Source organism: Herpailurus yagouaroundi, unplaced genomic scaffold (genome assembly GCF_014898765.1).
Source record: "Herpailurus yagouaroundi ecotype Mexico unplaced genomic scaffold, PumYag 140, whole genome shotgun sequence".
Lineage (NCBI taxonomy): Eukaryota > Metazoa > Chordata > Mammalia > Carnivora > Felidae > Herpailurus > Herpailurus yagouaroundi.
The window spans coordinates 93,764,017-93,789,478 of NW_024412395.1; the positions used below are offsets into that span (position 1 = coordinate 93,764,017).

At 45.4% G+C, this 25,462-nt stretch overlaps 1 protein-coding gene across 2 annotated transcripts in view; it reads right to left on the minus strand.

The window, feature by feature from the left end:
• MARCHF4 (membrane associated ring-CH-type finger 4) overlaps positions 1-18,380 on the minus strand; it is a 108,932-nt gene extending 90,552 nt beyond the window's left edge. For both annotated transcript variants that reach the window (XM_040476183.1, XM_040476182.1), the window contains exon 1: positions 17,845-18,380. In XM_040476183.1, coding sequence (XP_040332117.1) covers positions 17,845-18,360 — 516 coding nt within the window. In that variant the 5' untranslated portion in view covers positions 18,361-18,380. The remainder of the gene's footprint in view (positions 1-17,844) is intronic.
• Between the last annotated feature and the right edge of the window lie 7,082 nt (positions 18,381-25,462).

Sequence of the window (25,462 nt, forward strand, 5' to 3'; positions counted from 1 at the left end):
AAAATGGAAGGCAGTAAGGATGGGCTAGAGAGGCTGATGGGATGTAGGGGTGCTGAGGCTGGAGGCTGGAGACTGGAGGCTGGAAGGCAAGATTAGGTCCAAATCCCAACAGTTGTCACCAAACTGAAGGCATTTAGCTTTTTTCCATGTCAGTAAGAAGCAGGAGAGTGAACTGCTCAGAACTCATTCTATGGAGTCAGGGTCTGGTCTGGATGTTTCCTCACCACCTTACTGCAAGGAGTTGCTTTAGTGGAGCTAACACCCTAGACATGCTCAAGGGCCTCTGGTCCTTGCCCTCCTGTCTCCTGATGCTCCTCGTGTGAACCACGACCACCACACCGTGCCACACCACCTCACTTTTCAGGTGCCAGGTTGCCCCTTCCCCTGCAGGTCTCTGGTGAACTCTTGCCCATTCCCCTAGCACCAGCTGGAGGTCCTTGCCTGTGAGGCCACCCACCTGATTCACTCAGGCAGAATTGACCCTTCCCTCTTTTCTTCCTACGTTGTAACTAGAATATCTCTCCATCATTGTTATTGCGACAATTCCCTCACATACTTATCCCTCTGAAAGGCCACTAACAGAAGGAACCATGTTTCTTTCTCTACGTTCCTAAGGTTGGCAGGATGTGCCTGGCACATCATAGCTGCTTAACAAATAACTGCTGGATTTAATTATTTTTAATTAAATAGTGGAATGAGCACTGGACTAGGAGCCAGGAGCCCAGAATCTAAACTCCAGCATAGATACAAGACCTTTCTGAGTCTGCCTCCACATCCATAAGGGGAGCAAAGGATGGTAATCTCTATTTCATAGTTTTTTTGTTCCTGGAACAACATAGTATGTTCCTGGAATATAACAACTGAAGTTCCGTCATCACACTTACCTCACCTTTAATTATTTGCTCAGAGTTTGGAGAGTTTACAGAGCAACAATAGGCATAAAACAGAGATTGCTGCTACCCCTGGTAGTTCTGCTTCATGCCAGACATTGCCAAATGCAAAAAAACAAAACAAAAAACAAAAAACAAAAAACAAAAAACGTGCATATTTGAAGCAGAAATGCAGTGGGGAAGAGACTAGAAAGTTGATCAAGACATTTGCATTATCCAGGAGAGGACGAAGGCCTGTCAGCAGAGGGAAGGCAAGAGCTATAAACAGAACTGTGCCAAAAGAAGCTAGAGCGTTTGCCCAGGATGGCCAGGGCCTACCAGGACCACTAGCATGACCAGGGGCCTATAATTCCACCAGACTTCACCTCTAGACTGCAGGTTCTATGAGAGTTGAGGCCTTGTCTGTTTTGTTCGTGGCTATACTACCTACTCCTGGCTCAGTGTGTGTACAGAACAGTAGCAAAGAAACATCTTTGTAACCTCTTTGGACGTTGATTCCTTTCATCTCAAAATTGACAGGACCTCCCTTTCTCCCAACATACTCTTCTACAAGCAACAAAACCTATTCACATTCTGTAGCATGTACATAGGTAGCAATAATGCTGATGACAACTGGGGAATGACAATTTAAAAAGGAAAAAAGAGGGGCACCTGGGTGACTCAGTAAGTTAAGTGTCCAACTCTTGGTTTCAGCTCAGGTCATGATCTCTTGGTTCATGCGATCATATCCGGAGTCAGGCCCCACACTGGGTGTGGAGCCAGCTTAAGATTCTCTCTCCTTCTGCCTCTCCCCCAGTCATGTGAACACGTGCACTCTCTCTCTCTCTCAAAAAAATAATTACTTAAAAAGGAAAAAAGATAGGCAAACATAGTACCCTGGTTCTGTGTCTCCCTGATCTCCACAGATATGAGCAAGCACAGAGAAATGGGAGAGCCAGAGATACTGAAGGTCTGGAAAACTAAGGGGCCGGGCTATATCAATGACATTTTTTTGACTCTCTGGTCAAAAATGGCCTGTAGGTTAGAAGGCTAAGAGGTAAATGTGCCTGGACCTTGAAAGAGACACTGTCTACCAACCACAGTGAAACACAGACCTCCACATGTTTGTACTTCTTGGGCTCTACACCCCTTTTGTCAACCTGCTGCACTCTCCAGCAACCTGAAGTGGTGGTTGCCATGGTGGCCACCCACAATGGGGGGACCCCTGTGTCCTCCTCCTCAAGTGGGCTAAGTGAGGCAGCTTCCTGGTGGGAGCCAGGCTGGACTAGGCCAGGACAGGTACAGATAAGTCAAGCTAAGCAAGATTCACAGTTTCTGCAGTCAATGTCCGTGGAAGGCAGACCCAACCTCACCACCCAGAGGGCGCAAAGAAAGGAAGATGAGTGAATGTTTATGTCTTGAAGAGAACTGGGCTTTTCCATTCCTCCTGGGTGTGGCACTCCTTTCCACCCTCCAAGTTTTTGGAAAACCTCCTACTTCTGCTTGGAATGCCCTATTCTTGCCCATTCTCCCTCCCTAATCTTTTCCATACTCCAAATGTTCTGGTAAATTAACACTTTAATGCAATAGAGGAGTGTGTTAGGAAGTGAATGAATAAATACTTTTATGGCTGAAAGAGGCTCTAAGATATTTACTGGTATTTCCCAGTCTGAAAAGAGGAGACTCCAGCTTAAGGATTTGCCTTCCATCTTGAACACAACACCTCACCTCTCTGGATCCTAGTTTCTCAATTCTAAAAATTAGGAAAATAATGTCTGCTTGTCCCTCCTTACCACAGGAATATGAGCTAGTGCCTCTGCATGTGTTATAGGATAAGGAAGCTCCTGGACCCCAAGAGTCCTTCCAGACTCTCCTGAAGCTTCCCAGATAAAAACTGAGTTCAATTAACCATGCAAATTTCTGTGGCATTACTATTCCCAGGCAGGTGGCTCCCAAGCACCGCCAGACCACAAGGCTCTTATTACAGAAAGGTCATTAGAACCAACCCAGAGAAGCCAGCATTGAGAGTAATTGCTAGAGAGGAGTAAACTCACCCCTCCCCTCTCTGCACCCTGCCCACACTTTAATCTGCCCAGCTCTCTGAGGAAAGCTATACTGGGTCTTAAAACATAGCAGGGCAATTTGAAAAGCAATGAGAGGGAGAGAGGATGAGGCCAAGTGGAAAGGAATCTGTTTCTAATGAGGAGAATGAGGTAGGTCTTGTATTGCTATACTTTGTCATACACTTCCACTGGGAGAATTCCTCCTTCTCATCCCTATTTGGCCACTTGAAGATTAGCATGTCTGGCAGTGCTTGTCCAGTTTTCTCAGGCATCACTAGTCACCTGTCCTATGCAGTCATTCAGCAAGCACAATGGATGCAACCCTGGGTCGAGGAAATCATCATGTCATCTTGTGACATCTCCTAGACTCTGAGCTCCCCATCTTATCTCCACATTCCAGCACCTGGCTTGTGTTCAGTCATGGTCACAACCCAGCTGTGTTCAGTCACTGTCTGCTGAGTCAATGGTCACACTGATCCTTTTGCTGCCACCAGACCAGGTGGACCAGAAAGGAAATGGACATCAGGACATTTTCATCTTCAAATCATGACCTTTGGGGATGGAAGATCCCTTAAGAGGTCATCAAATTTATTCCCCTCAATGTGAAAGACTGATGAAGTGCCCAGTAGGACACACTCAAGTTCTGTCTATCTTTGACTTGGGTCCCCAGCATTATTGTGCCCAAAGCTATCTTGTCCACCCTCAGGTAACTCCATCTCCTCTTTTGTAAAACCTTTTAAAAATTGTCTTTTTAAGGGCACCTGGGTGGTTCAGTTAATTGAGCATCCAACTCTTGATTTTGGCTCAGGTCATGATCCCAAGGGCATGGGATTAAGCCCTGTGTCAGGCTCTGTGCTAATAGCCCAGAGCCTGCTTGGAATTCTCTCTCTCCCTCTCTCTCTGCCACTCTCTTTAAAATAAATAAAAATAAAAATAATTGTCTTTTGGGGGTGCCTGGGTAGCTCAACTGGTTAAGCATCTGGCTTTACCTCAGGTCATGATCTCATGGTTCATGGGTTCAAACCCTGCGTTGAGCTCTGTGCTGACACCTCAGAGCCTGCAGGTTATTTCGAATTCTGTGTCTCCCTCTCTCTCTGCCTCTCCCTTGCTTGTGCTCTCTCTCTGTCTCAAAAATAAACATTAAAGGGGCGCCCGGGTGGTGCAGTCGGTTAAGCGTCTGACTTCAGCCAGGTCACGATCTCGCGGTCCGTGAGTTCGAGCCCCGCGTCGCGCTCTGGGCTGATGGCTCAGAGCCTGGAGCCTGTTTCCGATTCTGTGTCTCCCTCTCTTTCTGCCCCTCCCCCGTTCATGCTCTGTCTCTCTCTGTCCCAAAAATAAATAAACGTTGAAAAAAAAATTTAAAAAAATAAAAAAATAAACATTAAAATTGTTTACATAAAAAATTAAAAAATTGTCTTTTTATAGCAAATAATATGTCAATTTTTTATTAAAGAAAGTTTCAATCACACATAAAAGTAGAGAAAATATATAAAATATACATAATTATAATACATATAAATATAAACAAAATATAATGTAATGAAAAAGCTTTAAGTAGAGAAAATAGTAGAATGAACCCATCACCCAATTTCAGCACTTCCAAACATATGATCAGTCTTGTATCATCTATAGTCACTAGATTTTTTGGAAACAAATTCCAGTTATCATGTCAGATAAACACTTTTTTACTTCCTTTACATTCATAGGAAAGACGAAAATTAATTTAAATCATGAAGAACCTCTCTCTATGTGGTTTTTTTTGGGGGGGGGTAGAGGAAGAACCTTTGAAGTTGTATTATATACTTGTCCAAAGTCCCAAACTAATTTTTTTTTCTAGGAAGCACTTAATGGGTGTTCAAAGCAAGAGACAAGGCAGTGTGTATTATGTAAAACGTCACCACTGACTTTGCAAAGACTAGACACTCTGGGCTCTCTCTGGAACAAAGGTGTGCAAAAGGCTGGAAGAGCCAAAGGATCAACACCTTCAAATGTCTTTTTCTTCTGAATTAGTTGTATTCCACGTGCACACACACCCGCACTCCCTCCCCTCCTTGTTGTTCTCGCTCACTCCCACAAACATGCACCCAACAGGAGTGGACACCTTTGCACTCCCACGCACACCTGCTCTCATTCACCTGCAGCTGCCTGGTTTGGGCAGCTGTTTTCTAAACACATTGAATAACTCAGTGCCCCAGTACTAGAAAGCTTTCTTTTATAAAGTAGCACATTGCTACATGGAGGCTTAATTCTTCAGCTCCTGGAGGGATCGCCACAGGATGTATCAAAATATACAACCCACACTCACTCAATGTGCCAAAGAGCTCCTTTTGGGGTGTTAGGTTAAAAACTGCTAAAGAACACTGCATAATGGCCAACGCTGTTTTTGCTGATGGTTATTAACTCTGTTTATATGCTTAAGATCCCATATTGGGAAAACTTCATTGCCCACTCAACACTTTCACAGCTCAGACATCACCTTGTCAATCTCAAAGCACTTGGCACACAGTACTTATAACCAGGGAAATGTGCAAGGCATGTTTATCATCCTCCCTGGATAGAGGTGGAAGGAGAGACCAGACAGAGAGCACGTGTTTATGGGGAGCCCCTTCATGCACTGCGGTAAGTGTTGTCTACTCAAATTCTTGCAGCAGTGCTATGAAGTATTTCTTTTATTTGCTCCATGGTACAGACAGAAGACACTGAAGTTCAAAGGATCTTAATGATTTGCCTGAAATCCACAGCTAGGAAGTTCTAGAGCCCAAATTCTAAACGAGGTTTTTGTAACCCATGGTCTTTTTTTGGTACTAGTAATTCCCAATTTTTCCACGTATAAGTAACCATCTCCATTTAAATTATTTTTATTTTTTAACTTTTTATTTTTCAATAATTTCAGATTAATCTAAGAACTTGTCAAAACAGCACAAAGAGTTCCCATTGACCCTTCAACCAGCTTCCCGAAAGGTTAACATGTATCATAGTACAATGACCAAAACGAGGAACTTAATGTTGATACAATACTGCTTACTGGTTTACACACTTTATGCAAGTGTCACCACCTGTCCCACTAATGTCCTTTAACTGGTACAGAATCTAATTCGAATCACACATTGTATTTAAATATCATTATCTTCTTAGACTCCTCTAATCTGGGACATTACCCTCATTGTTCTTCATTCCTCATAACCTTGACACTTTTGGAAATTACTGGCTGGTTGTTTTGTAGAATATCCCTCAATTTAGATCCATTTTAATGCTTAAAGTTTCACAAGCCCTCAAGTGACCAGAATTGTAGTTTGAGTATCTACTGATGGAGAATATACTTATTGACAAGACACTACACTAAAGTGAAGGATGCTTTTGATTTTGTTCATCACAATGGCTTCCACACATTTGGGGGGAAAGTATGTATATCTGTGAGATAATTTTTACTTAGTCTACCAGCAGTGCTTTGGTATATTTAGCTTCATCTACCCCTATGATGTCTTGGAAGCATCTCCTGAGATCAGCAGCCACAGGCAGACACACACACACGCACACACACACACACACACACACACACACACGCCAAGGCAGAAATTCTCAAAGAAAGTTTGAAGAAGACAATAGAGAGTCAGTGAGATCAGATAACAACATCAAGAGCTAATGTTTATTGGACATTTTTAAATTTATCGTATGTTTTCATTCCACACTGTGCCAAGAGTTTCACATGTGTTATATCATTTGAGCCTCACAGCAATCTCTAAACAGATACTGTTATTATCATTCCCATTCTATAGCAGAGGAAATGAAGATTCTGGGCCTGTAAATGATTTGCTCAAGGTCACACAGTGACCGCACAGCAACAGTGAGATTTGAAAAATGTTCTGCTTGGCTATGTAGACGCCATGTTCTTATCCACCCTGCCAATTTTCTGCAAAAGCATCTCTGATTCCTTGCTTCCATTGTTCCTATGCCTGGAACAGTCTTCATTCTCCTATTTTCCAAATTCTTTCCCTGATTGGGTCTTTAAGTTCCAGTTCTAAGTTCATTCTAAGCAGACGACTATTGGTGGTGGAGAAATTGGTATGCCAGCCCCAGGTACAGCTCCCCCACCTGATATGGCATGAAGAGAACAGCAGAACTAGTAGGGGCTTGGATATTTCTGGGCACAATTTCCTCCTTGTAGAACTGAGAAGATGATAATAAAACTACTAGCATTTCCTGAGTGCTTACTGTGGGTCAAGCCGTGTTCTGCATGCTTTCATTTACCTTTCATATTCTTTCCCGTGTTTATGGGGAGCCCCTTCATGCACTGCGGTAAGTGTTGTCTACTCAAATTCTTGCAGCAGAGTGCTATGAAGTATTTCTTTTATTTGCTCCATGGTACAGACAGAAGACTTTCTTTCATTTACCTTTCTTTCATTTACCTTTCATTCTTTCATTTACCTTTCTCACAACCCTAAGAGGGAGGTACTAATACTGTTGAGGGGGACTTCTAGAGCTCACTACATCTGAGTTTCCTCTCTTCACAGGCACCCAGGAGGATGACAGTCCCCATCCCTACTGCTATTAGGTAGAGTCATGTGTCTAGACCCAGCCAATGAGCTATAGGCAAAAGTGACGTGTTATTCGTGAACTGACGCATGTTGTTGTGGGGCCTCAGTGAGCTATGGGGCGGCAAGCTGTGCACTTTCTATTGCCTTGCTTTGAGACCCTCAGACTTCCCTACGGAGTCCCCTGATTTGACTTGACTGAACATAATTCAGAGGTAGGAATTAATGATTGTATTAGCCAGGGAATTTAACATTAGCTGGGCAGCAGACAAAGCTCTGAGTCTCAGCATCTTAACACAATCAAAGTTTCCATCTCCCTCGTGTTACAATCCCATGTGGGTTAGTGTTTCCATCTTGTGTCTATCCCATCTGAAACATTTAGCTCTCAGATGAAGGAAGCAGGGAAAGAGAGAGACGCAAGATATATCCCTTCCTGCCTCTGCCCTGAGTGACACATGTCATTTCCTTCTTGGTCACGTGGCCCTGTGCCCTCCCTGCCCCTCCAGTGCCCAGCTCCCTGCTCCTTGTATGTCTTAGAACCTCAGGTCTGCTGGAAGTTATCTCTCCTTCCCATTTTATTGCCCCTCCAAACTGCTGCCTAACACACAGTATTCCTGAATCACCTACTTTAGAATTGTCAAAAACAGCTGTTGAAAATGCAGATTCCAGGATTCCATGGAATGTGCATGACCCAACTCTGCATTTTCCCCCTTCTTGAAGCACTTCTTGGTATCCACAAATGTTTCGGAACTATTATAAAGTGTACATCCCAGAACCGTATCACATAAACTTCAGTTGTATACACTTTTTAACATATGCATGTACCATCTATCCTATTATTTACTTCATACTTAACATGTTTCTCTGTCTTACATTTTTACTTCAATAAATTTATTTCCAAAAAAGACTTTTGTCACTACCATAAATAAAAAACTGATGTCATTTACCCAAGAAGGAATAGACAAGCTGTGTCTCTACGATAGAATATTATTCAGTGCTAAAAAAAAACGCACTATCGGGGTACAAAAAGACATGGAGGAACTGTAAATGCATATTACTAAGTGAAAGGAGCCAGTCATAAAAGGCTACACATTGTATAATTCCAACTATATGACATTCTGGAAGAGGCCAGGCTATATTGTCAGGAATCCGAGGGTGGGAGCAAAAAGATGAATGGGCGAAGCACAGGGGATTTTTAAGTCAGTAAAACTATAATGATAGGGTAGATACATGCCACTATCCATTTGTCAAAACCCTTCAAACCTACGACACCAAGAATGAAGCCCGATGTAAACTATGAACCTTGAGTGATAATGATGTGTCAGTGTTAGTTCATCCATTATAACGAATCACCACTCTAATACAAGATGAGGTTGGGTTGGGGGGTTCACAAGGAGGGAGTACATGAGAACTCTGTACTTGCAGCCCAGTTTTGCTTCAAACCTAGAACTGCTTTTCAAAATAGTCGATTAATAAAAAACAGAACAGATGCACACAACTGCAAACAAAACAAGATTAACAAATTCTAGCTAGATATTACTGTATGTCCAAGGACTCTAAGGCTGATGAGTTCTCTTTGTTTGCAAAGAAGACTGACAAGTGTTAAAAAGGTGTTAAAGACATATTATCACTCCAGTGAGATTTTCTCCTAGACATAATCATAAGGCATGAAAACAAACTGAAAAGAGAACAACGTTCTCACTTGACGACCAACATTATTTAACATTGTGTCTGTCGGGGGTACCATCTCATCCCAGGCTTTCAGAAACACTTGTCTAAGGATGACCCTGAAGGCAAACACCATTCTGTCACAAGTTGGGCAAGCATTTCTTCTGCCACTTCCTCTACATGCTCCTCTGTGTGCAGAGTCTGCTCCTGGCCTCTAGGGACTCAGAGTCCAGGAAAGTGTCTTTCTGCACAGTTCCTGCCAAGAAGAGAGTACTGCTTAATAAAGATCTGTCAGGAACATAGTGGTGATGGAGATAGATAAAGACAACTATGTTGGGGATGAGAGACCTGAGCAGGAGAGCAGAGGGGTTGAACTGAGTGAGGCAATACAGAGGCAAAAAGTCAGCTAAACAGACACACTGGATCTGAACACTGATCTGAACTGGATCCCTGATGTCAGGCACAAAAACAGCTGGGGGGTTACTGTGTGGTCAAAGTACAGCTTTACTTACAGCATCTGATTTTTTAAGGCTGTAGTAAGAGAGAGTAGTAGGAAAGGCAACAGTGTGATCTTGGAGCCCCACTCCAGGTCTCTGAGCCACATTGACAGAATGGAGGTATAGATGGCTCCCATTTAATGAACAGCTGCTATGTTCCTAAAACTTTAATACAGCATGGCCACTATGTATGATGAGTATTCAAGTTGAGTATTGTATTCCTGCTTTATAAACGATGAAAGCAAAGTCCAGGGAGGTTAAGTAAGTTGCCCAAGATCACTCAGCTGGGTAGGGTCGAAATTGGTATTTAAATTCATGTCTTTCTGACTTCAAAGCCTGTGTTCCTCTCATCATTCAGCAATAGAATAAGAAAAGGTCTGCTCCTGGCCAAGTGGACTCAAGCCAGGACAGTGATCACTATGATTACTAGAAAAAGAATCATCACTATTTGTCATTATAGGATCTAAAAAGGAGATTGGATGGGGTGGAGGGGGTCTCAAGACAGCATCCATATCCCTTTTGCCTGGCATTTTAACTTGCATACAGTCACATACACTTATGTGCACATGTACACACACACACACACACAAAGACAAATATACCTTCTACCATGCATACACTAGGGACCAAAGATAGCACTATGAATCTGGAATGAACATGTGCCAGGAAAGAGACCAAGGGATCAACAAATATTGAGCTCCTACTGCATGCATAGTCATACAGGCCACTATGGGTGGCTATGAGAGGCTTCTTTTGCAGAAACTGATGTTGATTCACTTCCACCACATCCAAAGTGACCATTCCATAAAGAAGGAAACTAATTTGATCTGTCCACCTCAACATCTCTGAGCAGGAACCTGGGGAAATCCTCATGAGAGCAATGAGCTAGGTCCAAAACTGGGACCTGTGTATCCCCCCTCGAGGGCTTGAATCATGGAGTTAGAGCCTATATTTGTGAATCCTCTTTTTCTCTGACAGTTTGCATCTACCGGAACTCAAATTGTAACTAATTCAATTTTGCCTATTTTGTTATGAGGTAGCCAGTCCCATGTGCACCCCATTTTTACTTTTAACATATGCAGAGGGAGGTATGAAATGTGTACTATAGGCAATATGCACACTTAGACTGCATCTCACATTGATACACTTGGTAGGGGGATGGTGTGCAACTCAGGCCACACAGTATTCACTTGCCAGCTCCTTTACATCCGGGCTCACTTCCAACTTGGCTTCCTTCCCAGCAAACAAGAAGAAGCTCGCTCATTCCCACACTCTTTCGAGTAGCCCCTCCCCCTTTGAACCAGCTCCCCCTCCCCCAACTCACAGGCCACAGCTGGGCTTCTCCAACATACCAGCTGGAAAAGAGGATGGCGGTGGTTGGGGGGTGGGGAGGAGAGAGAGAAAGAGAGTTCCAGTATCTGGCCTTTCTCCTCCCAGGCTCTTTAGAAATACTTATTTTACTCCTGCCCTACCAGCTTTATTAAGTATATTTCTGGTGGGGAGGGGCTCAGCTAGAAGCCCCACCCAATAAATTAACCAACCCATCACAAGCAGAGGCAGGCTGGCAAGTGAGGAAGCATGACTCTAAAGTGAACACCAGGTAAAGGATCTACAGACAATTGAGGTGAGAATCACTCCACACCTGTCAAGACACCAGGTGCCTCCTTTCCTCCAATCCCTAATTCTTCCTGTGAAGGTGAGACAGGTGCATTCAGTGCTTTAGTCCCATGCATGTGTGTGCGTGTATGTGCATGTAAAAACAATAGATAGCTAAATTTGGAAAGCAGCCAGGGATGTGATGGTGGAGGTTGAGCATCCTTACATCATCTCCTAGTAAAGAATGAGAGTGCACTGGTGAGAACCCTGGGTGGGTCCTTGGAGCTTTCAGTTTAAACAGGACCAAGACTAGCCGAAGTAGGAATGGAAAAACTACCATGGAAGATCCAAGATGGAAAAATGAAAACAGCCCTCTCATGACTCTGGGAAGGGGTTAACTGGGCTTCCCCTTTTCTGGGATGGTGTTGCATCCTTAGCTCCATGTTGGCATCTGTTGCCTATCATTCATGACATGCTGCTTTCCTACTGTGATATGTGCCAGGTATAAATTCATGATCGCCAACAACCTGGGATTTCCATGAACACAGGACAGAGACTATTCTTTGTGATCTTTGCTGAAGGCACATCTGTACATGCCATGTACACTAGCATTAGATATGGGGACAAGATGACCCCTTGAATTGAAAAAGGATGCAAGTTCATCTCTCTCCGCTTAGATTAAAATGTTTCTGGGAGGGGTGCCTGGGTGGCTCAGTCGGTTAAACCTCGACTTTGGCTTAGGTCATGATCTCGAGATTCTTGAGTTACAGCCCTGTTTGGGGCTCTGAGTTGATAGCTCAGGGCCTGGACCTGCTTCAGATTCTGTGTCTCCCTCTCTCTCTGCCCCTTCCTCACCCACGCTTTGTCTGTCTCTCTAAACAATAAACATTTAAAAAATTTTTTTAAATGTTTCTGGGCCCTCAAGCAATCTCATTGTAATGAACCTCAACTTTCAAGCCCAGGAAGGATCTTGAGGGTCACTAGTTCCAGTCCCCCACTTGAGCCCCTTTCTAAGGCAGCCTATACTATCTTGGGACAGCTTTGATAGAAAGTTCTTTCTAATATTAAGCCCAAGTTGGCTTCCCTGAAGATTTCATCACTGGCCAAGGCACTGCCGTTTGTGATTCCACAGAACAGTTCTGCCCTTTCTGCATAGCACACATTCAGCACCTGATGCCAGCAAATATTTTTCTCCTTGATAGTCTCTTCTCCCCAGTCCCCCTCCCTGTGGAGCTGCCCACTGGATGAGCTCTAGAAACTCATTCATTCAACAAAAGTTTACTGAGTGTGAAACAGGTGCCAGGCAGTAATTTGGGAGCTGATGACCCAATGATGTGAAAACACACACAAGTCGCTGCTTCTAGGGGTCTTACAATCCCTTTGCAGTGCTTCTCCTAGACCCAGGCAAGAGGGCCCCTTGCTATAGAAGGCCCCACTCTGGCCCTTTTTCAGCTGCAACCTTTGCATAGGAAGTCTGTGAGGTCAAGGAGCTATACCCGTCTTCTAGAACATGCTCCAATTACCTGGGACCCTGGAATCCCTGTGTATTCAGACATGAGCCTGCTTCCAGAGCATTCAGGTTTCTCTTCCTCAGGTTCAAAAGGAGAGGGGCAAGGGAAAACTGTTTAGGGTTAGGACGGACAGAGCTTGGGTAAGCCAGCTGGAGAGTCCATGCATGTGTGAGAAAAGCTGATCCTGGTGTAAGATGTAGCCAGCAGAGGAAAGAGAATCCAAGTGGCCTGTAGACCAAGGGCCAGGTACCCCCATTTGGCTAGCACAGAATTCTAAGGAATCCAATAATTCTAAATTCAAAGCTGTCTTCCAGGTTGTTTTGACATTTTATTTGCCAAGATAGGAAGATAAAATTCATTTTATTTAACAGTTTGTTAGCTGGACTTATGACTTTTAAATACTTTGGCTTATGGTATGTGAGCCCCCACCTATACTATTGCTCTACAGTCAATAAATGTTAGGGATGGGCCTGTTATCTGTGGAGACTGATACTAATTACATAATCATACACACACACACACACACACACAGTGTAAAATCGAACCAGAACACTAAGAAAAATAATATACTCTATGGGTCTCTCCTAAAATTCTCTCCTTGATCTCCATTCCCAAGGTTCTTAATGCATCTTTGGGTCTCCAGTTTCCCCTGAGCACTGCAAACCTCTTCTCTTATTACCCCAGGACCTAAAACACTGACTGAAATATTTCACACTACTCTTGCCCCTTCTCAATGTGGAGCTCTAGGGAAGCCAACCCCAGGAAGAATAAGGGAGGCAGGCCAAGCAGGCTAATCTCTTCCAGACTCATTTCCATTTTTCCATTAGGTCCAAAGCAGGTGCCCACCCCCCCCCCCCCACCACCACCACCACTGCCATGATGGATTTCATCCTTGTAGCAACCTCTAGGTGTTCCACAGCTGACTCCACCTAGGAGATGGTTTCACCTCTTTGTTGAGGTATCCATATGTCTCACAGCTTTTCTGCTTCCAGCTGTCTAAACTCATCCTACATCTATTTCTTCTCACTTGGTCTTCAGCAGAAACAGAGAAGCCTTCTCTGACTAATTGGGGGAAAGGTAGCACATTCCTCCACTTGTCTCTCTGAAAAGGCACCCCACACACTAGCCACTTTTAAGCACACATCTCTTTCTTGTATCCAATATTACTATAATTCCCCTGTGACCCACTGTCTGTGTTCTTGATCCCTATCAGCTTCTGTGATGTCTGGGTTAGATTGTGAAACTCCCAGAGGGCAGGGACACATCTGCCCTGTGTCTCCAGACACTGCTTGCCAGAGCAGCAGGCATAGGTAGGCACTTACTTAGTAGAGACTTTTGATGATGGAAATAGAGAAGCAGCACTCTGAACCTAGAGGATTGTGAGTGCACAGGAAGCAATCTACTCTCACACCAGACCACAATCACAGCAGTTCTGCTAGGGACTAGACTGGGAAATGGGGCACACTTTTCCTTTTAAATGAGGCAGAAGGAGCACTGTCTTGCCTCTGACATAATAACAACAAAACACTGTGACAGCATGGCTCTGTGTTGACTGATCTGATGCTCAGAATGACCATCAATTGAGGACTATCATTATTATCCCTGTTTTACAGAGGAAGAACCTGAAGCGGAGAGAGGCTGTCCTACTTGTTCATGCCTTGAACTGGGGCCATCTGGCTTCAGAGATCTCAGCTGATCCACCATGGTCCATCGAAGTGAACCAGTGCAGTTTCAGTCAGAAACAGAGAGTAAAGAGCTGCCAGCTGGGCTCTTGTCCCACACTTCCATGTATCCTTGACCCCTGTCCAACCTAAATGAATGGCTGGGAAGAGGAGGGTGGCTACTCAGTCAGCTTGTGAACATGGAGCCAAGTTGGCTTTCAAAGCATTTGTTCACACACACCCTCCATCTGCCTCCTCCTGTCCTCTCTTCTGGTTCTCAAACATGCTAAGCTTGTTCGCACTCAGGTCTTTGAACTTGCTATTTCTTCCACCTTGAGTGCTTTTCCCCCAGGCCTATGCATCAGTTCCTCCTTCTCATCATGTAGGGCCAGCTCGGATGGCACATTCTTGGGAAGGCTGTCTCTGATCACTCTTTCTAATGTTGATGCTTCTTTCTCAAACCCTCCCTTTCATTTTTGTCTAAGTCATTCTCCTATTTGACTTTCACCATAGTACTCAACACCATCTGAAATAGCTTTATTTATCTACTAGGTTACTGGTCTATTCCTGCATCTCCACTAGAATGTCACCTTTAGAAGAGAAGAGACCTCACCTATTCTGTTCATGACTGGATACTCAGTGCCTGGAACAGCATCTGGCACACTGTAGGTTCCCAACAAACATTTTTTAGGTAAAAGAATGCATGAACAAATGAGTGTAAAGTCCATTATAGGTATGTGCAAAAGTAGAACTGGCTGGCTCCTCCATTCGCCCCTTACCCCATACATTACAAACCCTTATCAGGAAGAGACCAAATCTTCATTTAGGGCAGTCTTTTGGCCCTTGGAGTAGTGGCAAATGACCAGGGAGCTCTTTGGTTCCTTTGTTTGGGCAAAGAAAAGACCAAGACATTCAGCCACTGAGATTGCAGACTGCCCTCCCCTTACAGCCACATGTGGACAGTTGCTGGATAGCTTGCTTCCTGAACAGAAAATGAAATACTGACATCTCAGCTCTTTACTTTCTGTCTTTTTCTCTTCCTACTCTAAAGAGTTTTCCCCATCTCCCCTTTGTCACTCTTCCTCACTGATATCCTGTGAAGAAAAACAAGTAAAAGTGGGAAAATGTGTTCATATCTAACACATGCTCCTCTTATTACTATGAGAGCACAATCTCATTAAAATCTCTTGGCCCTTGCACAAATAATGCAAACCCCCAAAATATCATCATCGTGTGCAGGAAGTGCTTGACCGAATCCAGTCTTAATGTGCTAACATGACCCCCCTATTCCTTGCACATAATAATAGAGCTCATTCCTTTATTGTGTTAGTGTTTTAATTCAATGCTTTATTTATGACACACCATAAAAATAATGAAGAAGAAAGGAAACTCCTAACCTCTGCCTAGACCCTGTATCACGTGAGGGTATTTCACAATAGCCCTAATGATCCTTTTCTTCTTCTTTCTTCAACAAAATACTGCTTTCCCATGATCAAAATACCTGCCATTATATTTTAATCCTTCTCAAGATGTTTTCAGGCTCATTATCTTCTGAATCCTCCTAACAGACTTATAAGGTAAAAAGGAGGACAGAGAAAGGTGCCTCTAAATCACACAAGTTGGAAAAGGGGCCCCAAGGCATAAAGCAATTTGAGGAAGTTCACACAGCAGGTGAAATATCATGCAGAAAAGGCTCCAGGTCCTGCCGGTTTCTAGAGACAAGGTTGTTTTTGCCAGAAGCCACACTTCCAGCAGCCTTGGTGACATGTAGACCTAAGCCAACCCATATGGGAGAAGAAAGAAACAGCTTAAGGAGTTAGGAAGCTAAATAATTCTTCCTTTTGGAAAAGAGGAGGCTCCTGATTGGGGCAGAATGCTGAGCAGGAGCATCCCACAGTAAGGCCCATTCTTGCTGCCAGCCAAGCCCCTCCACTCTGTGCCTCTGCTGGAGGCCCACCAATGGAAGTGGAGAGAAGGGCTGGAAGAAAGGCACTGAGCAGGCACCCTGGACCTTCTCACCTAACAGAGTCCTCAGCTCTGGGCAGGACTTCATTGGAGACTCCAGGCAAGCCTCGTCACAAGAAGAAGGAACCCAACCCTCAGCCCCTTAGAAACATTTATTCACTGAGATCCACATCACCTCCTTTCATAATGCCCAAGTAGGGACCCCAGTCATCATCTGTCCCAGAAGTGTGTTGCCCATTCAGAGCAAAGGTGAAATGAATGAAATTGTCAGCTAAGCCTATCTCTCAGAGAGCAAGCCTTCAGAAAGAGCCAGGGCCACTCAGGATCACTGGCATGACATCCTGATACTCTGCCTCTTGCTCAGGAAACACCCAGAAGTCTTCCCTCCACTTCTGGGAAACTACTGAAAAAGTGGCTGAGCAACCACACAACCCTGACCAAGGTGCGACTGAATGTTCCTTCTCCAGCATCACTAACTAGGTCAAATTTTCAGGTGAGTCTTTTCCATCTGGGATTCTGTGGTAAGTGTTGCCACAACTCATGACTTTGGGAGAATGTCCATCTGCTATCTCCAGCCTCTAGAAAACACTAGATTGGAAGTGGAGCTGGAAGGGCTGGCATGAGTCTGTCTGAAAATTTGAGTGAATGGGGTAGGGAGGACCTTCAGACTTAGCAAGATTGGCTCATGATGATAGTTGGCATCCCCTATCCTGGATGGGGAGAGTTTAAGGGACATTCTAAGTTGATGTGCTTCAGGCCTGAGAAAAGGAGTAGATATGACAAGGTTCCCTTTCTTCCTTCTCCATATCCCTTCAACTCACTCTCAACCTGCTTACCTATTTGCTTTCAAACTAGGAAAACCTTGAGTCTGCCAAGAAGTGTCTTAGCAAATTGTAGAGTCTTCTTGGACCTAGAATCTCTCCATTTCCTCCTCAGTGGCTAAAACATACTCCTGAGGGTGTCAATGTAATATGGGAGGGGGGAGTTCAAAGTGAAAGAATAGGGTCAGGCTTGTTGTGTTTCAGCCTGTGAGAATAAGGGAAAGAGGACAAGATGTCTGCACATGTCCCTCCAAAGAGGGAAGAAGTTTAAATCTGGGACTGAAAACGGGCTGGGGGGAATGTCAGCAAACAACAAATCAGATAAAAAGATATCTCGGCTACAAGCATGAATGTACCACCACGTTCCTTCATTTCATCACTTTTGACTTCTGAATCGTCTATTCTGCGGATGGTTATGGAGTTTTGGGATGGAATTGGAGACACTAGCATTGGAAGGAAAATGCAAAAACTGGGGTACAACTCAGCCACCAAACAGGCTCTGCTGGGAACCAGACAACTTTTGGACAAACTTAACCAAAAGAAACATCACTGAGGAGCCCTTAGAGACGGCACAATCGTTCCCGAGGGCAAGCAGGTGAGTACTTATCTGCAAGACCTGAGGACACCATAAGGCAGCAGGAAAAGGGAAAAGGGGTCTCACCTGTTCCGGCCCCTGGAAGCAGATGCGGCAGAGCGGGGTCCTCATGCCACTGTCCAGGCTGCTGCCCAGTGAGTAGCAATCCTCAGCCTTCCCCTTACAGAAGTCATCTGAGGAGGCACTGCTGAGCAGCGAGGCAGGTGGCTCTGTGGCTGGGCCACCCCAGTCATCTTCCACAGAAGAAGGTGGCAAAGGTGGTGGAGGTGGCAGAGGAGTGGTCTCCCTGCCCACCCCTTCTCGAGGGCCCCTCCAGCCTGCCCACCCCCCGGCACCTAGAGCCGGAAGGGTGTTGTTGTTGGCCGCCAAGCTGGGGGGCTGGGGGTCTCCGTGCATGGGCAGGGGCGCTGGAGGGGGGCGCCGCAGTAGGAAAACCTTCAGGTCATTGAAGAGCATGCGGCAGCGGCACTTGAGGAGACCCTGGTGGCGCAACATCTGGGGAGCCGGGGCGCACAATCCACAGCAGGAGCGGGCACAGCAGCAGCACCACCACCAGAAGAGTCCACTCAGGGGCATCAGCATGTGCCCAGTGGAAGCAGAGAGCCCGGGAGGGGCAGCTGGAGTCTTTTCAGAGGAAGATAGTAGAATGGTTTGGGGTGGGGGTGGGGGGTCCCCCCCCAAGGCGTGTTTAGGGGGGGGGGGATCTGCTTTCTCACTGGCTCCTCTTACACCCCCTCCAAGTAGCAAATCAATTGCCCCCAGGACTTAGAACTGTGAGTCACTGATTTTGAACTCTCCCTGGAAAGCCCGACAACAACAAAAAAGGTTTTCTTTCCTCCCTCCCACCAGCCTTAGCTTTGCTCAGGGTGTCTCCTTTTTGCCTGTGACTGGGGCACTGGGAGGGGAAGGGGGGTTTTAAAAATTGTTGAGGAAGGGCTGTTTGGGCCTTGAGATCAAGGTCTAGTTGTTAGAAAGTTTCCCAGGAGAAGATTGTTAGGTTCTTCTCAAATTCCTAGGCAATGGGAAATCTCTTTTCTTTTGTATAAAAGGGTGGGGAAGATTATAAATCAAATTTAGAGTGGACTGAGCTGGGCTTAGGGCAAGCCAGCCCAGTGAAAAATTGAGTACTGCATGTGCAGAGAGAAATAGTTTTCCTCAGGTAGCAGGTGATCGGTTGTGAGGGGTGGGGGGAGTGTAAGGTGGGGAGGGAGAGGAGGTTGGGAGAAGTTTTAATTCTCCTGGGCAGAAAACTGGGGCAATTAATCCCCAGAAGCACCAGAGTTGCTTTTAAGAGAGCAGTTGGATGGGGGGGGGGGTGTGAGGGGGCGGGGAGGAGGGATTGCAGGTGAAATTGGGCAAGGGGCTTGTGCTTTGCCTCCGCAGCCAAAGGGTTGCGCAAAAGAGGGAAAAGCCAATTAGGAGAATAGAAGTGGGAACATAATGGGCTGGGGAGGGGGAAAGAAATGGGGGGGAGAGGAAAGATCGTTTAACCCTTGCAGATCCGCTTCCTTCCTGAGCATGAAGATCCTGGCTAGAGGAAGGGTGTGTGTGTAGGGGACGGGAGGCAGTGGAGCAGAGAGAAGGGGTAGAGAAAAGGGGCGTGTGGGAAGAGACAGGAGGAAGGAGTAGTTACATGATCTCAGCCCCCAGCCCACCCCTGCGGTAGTCTGTAAATCCGCGGCCCCTTCCCCTTGGCTCCATCAAAGGTCCCTTCGGGCGAGGGGCAAGGGCCGGGAGAAGGGCAGATCCGGGAGGGTGAGTGGCCTCGCCTTCTCTTCCTCTTCCTCTTCCTCTTCTGGGCCGTTGTCGCCCTCCTCCTCTTGCTCCGAGTCTGCCCGCGGCCGCTGATGCTGCTGTGGCGGCGGCAGTGAACGCTGGTCGGCGTCCCGGTGTCTCCGGGGCGGGGGCTGCTCTGGCTCGTCCTCTGGCTGCTGCTCGCCGTCCGGCGCGGCCGCGACTCCCGGCTTCATGATCCTCCTCCTCCTCCTCCTCCTTCCCTGGGGGCCGGCTCTGAGCCCCCGCGCCCGGGCAGCGCTGCCATGCAACCAGAGGCGAGGCAGGCGTTGGGGTGGGGGCGGCTGGGGAGTGAGGAGGGGGGGCAATAAAAAATGAAATAAAACTAGTGGAAGAATAACAATTCGGTTCTCAATCAGGCAAGAGTGCTTCTGGAGGGGTGGGGGTGGAGGAGGGCGGCTGCCGGGTCTTCACGGCAGCTCTGCCCCCACTGCCCCCCCCCCAAGGGCGGCCTCGGCCGGCTCTCTGTCCCCCCCCCCACACACACACACACGCCCCTCCCTCCTCTCCGCTGCCTCCGGCTGGTTGGGCTCGCTGTTGCTACCTCCTCGCAAATGCAACGAGGTAAGGCTTGTTTGCGGTGCCAGTTGCAGGTGGGGAGGGGGAAACGAAGCCGTGTGGCCGAGGTGGGAGACAGCCAGCACTTGGCTCCGTCTTGGTCCTCGCGACTCCTCAAAACCGTATATAAATATATCTCTTATAAAAGGCGAGAGGAAGCAAATCAGATTCCAGGCTGCTGCCAGGTGTTGTCTCGTCTTCCGCCGTTGCTCAGCACCCGCCGCCGCGACTGCTGCCCCCCTGGCTCAATTCCCAAAGGGGTGGTGCTGGAAGGGAGGTGGCGGGGCGGTGAGCTGACCGTCCGAGGAATGGAAACAAGATTCCTGGAGCGGAGAAGGCTCTCTGCTGTCTCCGCTGCCGCCGCCGCCGCTGCCGCTGCTGCTGCATTCAGCACCCCAGGCAAGTGGACAGCTCCCACCCAGACCCCGCGCGTCACGCAAGTAGGGGCCTGACGCAGACGCCGCGGAGGGATGGAGGAGGGAAAGGGGCCAAGAGGAAAAGAGGCTAGGGAGAGAGGGGAGGGAGGGAGAAAGAGAGAGAGGGAGAGAGAGAGAAGGAGAGAACTGTTCGAAGGAAGGGGGTGGGGAGGGACCAAGGGAAGGGAAGGAAGGACGCGAGGGAGGGATTTAGGAAGGAAGGGAGGAGGGAGCAAAGTGGAGGAAGAGGGAGAAAGGCAAGTGGAGTGGAAGGGAGCAATTCAGGTACATTTTCCCCCAGCTCGAAAGTATCAGTGTGGAGAGTTCGGTTGTAGAATTTCTTCCCAATGGACACTATCACCAGCCCTCTCAACGCGCATACACAGAGCCTTCTATGTCGCAACCAGAGTCCATTTCCCTGCTTATATAAACATTTTAAACAGATATCAGTCTGCCAGCTTTGGGAAAGATAAAGTTTTGTGATTCTCGCACTAACACTGAGACTTGGTGGAGACTAAGTCCCTCATGACTAGGAATTCATGGGAAGAAAATGCTTCGAAGAAGGAGCAGATACCAGCACCATTTCTGCCAGTTGTTTCTAGAATTTAAGCTACAAAGGGCAGGGTTTGTTTGTCTGTTGCTGTTGTTTTGGTCCATTTTGATCATATGTGCATAGGTCAGTGGTGGCATGCAGTGAGTGCCCAATACATATTTGTTGAATGGACTGTGACCACCATCGCTACCACCAAAGTCATCATTACCCCAAGCCATAGACCTCTTTCAATTGTGGATCATAAGAATCCAGAACAGTATTATGGCTGCATCTTAACCAATATCTCCAACATGCCCTGATCCAAGCTTTTCATTGAGTTGCTGACAAGAGGTAATTTGAAATGGATTTTAATTTCCTCTTTCATTTGTTTCTGACTCATGTCACCCTACCGCATCCTTCTCAAGGAGTTCCTAATGAGTAGAAAGAAAGAGAAAACTTAAGGTGGTCTGTACAAATGTTCAGTACTTACAAGTGTAGATTTCAGTCATTTAAAACTTAGGCTTGCTTTCTTGCCTTTCTTCATAACCTCCCTCCCTCTCCCTCTGAACACTCACACACACCTCCAGGGTCATGGACTTGGACAAGCTATCCCAATGAGTCATCTACACAGCTGTGGTAATGCCTTTAGAAATATTGGAGCCATAGACAGAGAGCATGCAAAATCTCTGCACCAAAATATCACTGGCATGAAGTTGAGCCCTATGAATCATAAGAAAATACCCCTTTGCTGCCATCTCCTTGAATGTTTTATTCTTACAAGTGCTAAGGAGCAAGGACCTAAGTCTGGGTCTTGATTAAGCCAGGGTGGCTGCTTGTATGAATCATGTCTCAGCACCCACCATGGAGGCTGACACCTGTCCCAAGGTGAATGGTTAAAAGAGGATACTACAAAAATGACTACAAAATCAACTACAAAATAATATGTATGTTATGGATATCAGCACACCCACTCTGCTGCAAAAGAGAATTTCTTTGTTACAAAAATCCATCTGCTCTCAAAGAAAATTCTCTGTGTGCCACATCGCCCTGTGCCTGATTCTGACATTGTGCAAATCACACTCTATAATAATGATCTCATCATATATTCATCTCCTTTTACAAGACACAGAACTCCTTGAAGGCAGGGACCAGTTTTATATTTGTATCATCAGCACATAACATAGTGCCTAAAGCCCAATGTGTGATAGAGAAAACAAACATGAAATGAAAGAAAGACCTTTTTGTTTTAGTGAAGCTTACCCCATTTCTCCCCTTCAACCTAAACACATTCATGTGAGTGCTCTCATACATGGCTGAATATCTGCTTTACCTAAAGTTGGATTTCAGGGTCTTGTAAAATACAAATACTCACAAAATACTGGTTACAAGTATGTCGTGCAAGTGAGTCAGGGCAGGAAATAAAGGAGCCATGTGAAGCCTATATTCAGAGTTACAGAAAGGGGTGTTATCCATAAGACTGTCTTTCCCAACCCTTCCACTGAAAGGAAAAGGATTTCCAGGAACAGAAAACTGCTAAGGATGTGGAGCAAGGACAAGGCTGTCTGCAGAAAGACTGGAAGGCTTGAGAGTTCTGTTTTGAATATAATGTAAATCCTGAAAAGCACCTCACTGAGTTACATTCTCCTTATGCTGATAATGAAACAATGGTTGTGAACCCCAAAAGTAAAAGCCACAGTAAAGAAAATGTCAAATCAATGGGTCTCCATTAAAGTATTCAAAATATTTATCAAACACCAATCATAGCCAAGGCATTGTACTGGAAGATGAAAACACAAAAATGGATTGGTTGGGATTGCTTCCTCAAGGGTCTAGTACTGTAAACATGTACATAATCATAATATAAGATATAAAATAATAAATTCTATAAAGGTATAAAACGTTTGGGGCATGTTTAAAATAAGGAGGTAACTATGTTTATGGCTTGGCAACAATTAGGATAGGTAGGGAGAGGTGGAGACATCAGAGCTCCAAGAAGGTCTTTTTCAAAAAGTGACACTTGAACTGAGTTAAAATATGTAGAGTTCAGAGGAAGGAAGCATATTTCTGGCAGTGGGGATGTTGAATACTTTAGTTCTTCCATTTGTCTGGAGTAGTTGGTGCTTGAAATTAAGTAGCCGGAAGGAAAGTTTGAAGGGTAGGCTGGAGCCAGATCACAGAAGGCCCTGAACGCCAATCTGAGAGATTTATTCATTGACCAGTTACTTGTTTTAATGGTTTTAAAGATTTGGAGCTGAAGGTGAAGGGCAGAAATAAACTTTATCTCTGAGCAGGTTAATTAACTGGATGGGATTTCATTGCTAACAGGTGAGAAGCAATCAATATTTTTCATTTCATGCCAGAAAGTTCTCAGTTCCCTAATAGATTTATTCTTTTAAGTGAGGTTGTTTTTCAGATATATTTCATTACATACAGAGATACCGGGGTCATATGAATTAAAAGAGTAACAGAGTGAGAGGCTCCAAGGAATAGTCTTCTGGAACAAATGTTAGGAGGTGAAGATTTCAGAAAAGACTATTACAGAGGCTATTGCACTTACTTCTCCAACCAGGGGAGCCCTAAAGTGATCCCATGCTAACTGCTGTTGTTTCTTCTTTATCTAGACAGAGAGTACTCAGGCTAGAAGGCATTTTTACAGGGGCTGAGGGGAAAAAAGAAGTCTGGAAGGATTAGGTGGCTCTGTTCCCAAGATCCTGTAGCAAAGTAAGTGTCAGACAAGGACTCAAACTCCACATCTTCTAATTGTCATTACAGTTTGCTTTCTACTATATCACAGTTGGTTCTCTTCAAACTTAGAGTTTCTCAAGAATAATTGCAGAATTACTGTTATACAAACTGTTAATAACTACCATTTACTGAGCCACACACCTTTTTTTGTATGTACTGAGAAATGCCTGTGCATTTATTAAAAATATAAATCCTTAAGTGCCACCCAAGTCTACTGAGTAAGAACTTCTTGGAGAGAACCTGGGAATGTGAATCTTAACAAGTGCCTTACCCAAGTGACTTTTTATTTTCAAAACTCCTTAGGTAGTAGGTATTTTCCACATTTTTGGGGTCAGAAAACTGAGGTTCAGAGAAACTAAGTCTAAGATTATAAAGTTGGTGAACACCAAAGCTGAGATTCTAACACCAAAGCTGACAGGCCTCTCTCACCCTAAAGTCTATGCAGCAGTGACTTTTAAATTAAATTTCCTGGTGCCAGTAGAGTCCCCACACAGCTATTATCTGTGTGCCATACTGTGTCCTATTTCAAATGATAACTCAAAACTCAGGCTGAGGAAGCTTCTAAAAGGGCTCCCAATGATCCCCATTTCCTGGTAGTCAAGCTCTAATGTAATCTCCTACTTTTGAGTGTGGGTTGAACCTAGTGACTTGCTTCTGGTAAATAGAATGCAGCAAAAGTGATGGCATATCACTTCAGAGATCAGGTTACAAAAGACTGATTTCCATATTGCTCTCACTCTCTCTTGGCTCTCCTCACTTGCCCATTCTGATAGATACCAGGTGCCATGTTGTGAGCTACACTATGGAGAGGCCTGTGTGGCAGGTAACTGAAGATAGCCTCAACTATGTAGCCATCCAACAGCCAGTGAGGAACCAAGGCCCTTAGTCCAACAGCCCATGAAGAACCAAATCTTGCCAACAATGATATGAGTGAGCTTGGAAATGAATCCTTCCCGAGTTGAGCCTTGAGATGACTGTAGCCCTGGCCAACATTTTGACTGCAGTCTCATGAAAGAAGCTGAGCCAGAGGACCCAGCTAAGATGTGCCTGAATTCCTGACCTACAGAAACTTCGAGATAAATGTAGTTGTTTTAAGCCCTCTGTACACTGTCAAATCCCCCACCCCAGCACACATACACAGAGACATCCACCTCTCCACCTGAGTCCATTTCCCTGCATATAAGGATATACATGAGTATTTGAGTAGATTTCCATCTGCAAACGCTGGAAGAGATAAAGTTTTGGGAATCCCTCATTGAACCTGGGAACTTTATGGAGACTAAGACCCTCATGACCAAGAACTCATAAGAAAGAAATGCTTCACATAAGAAGAGAGACACTAGCATCATTTCCTCTTCTAGAAGTTAAGGTCTGTGGGGGCAGGGATCTTTTTTTTCTTGGTCAATTTGAATCCCATGTGCCTAGGTCATGATGGCATGTAGTAGGCACTCAATACTCACTTGTTAAATGGACTATAACCATCATCACTATCAGCAAAGTCATTACTCCAAGCCATAGACCTCTTTCAATTGTGGATCACAAGAATCCAGAGCAATATTACAGCCTCATCTTAACCAATAGCCCAGGTTCCTCCTTATCTAAGACTTTCACTGAGCCACTGATAAGGGGCATTTGACAT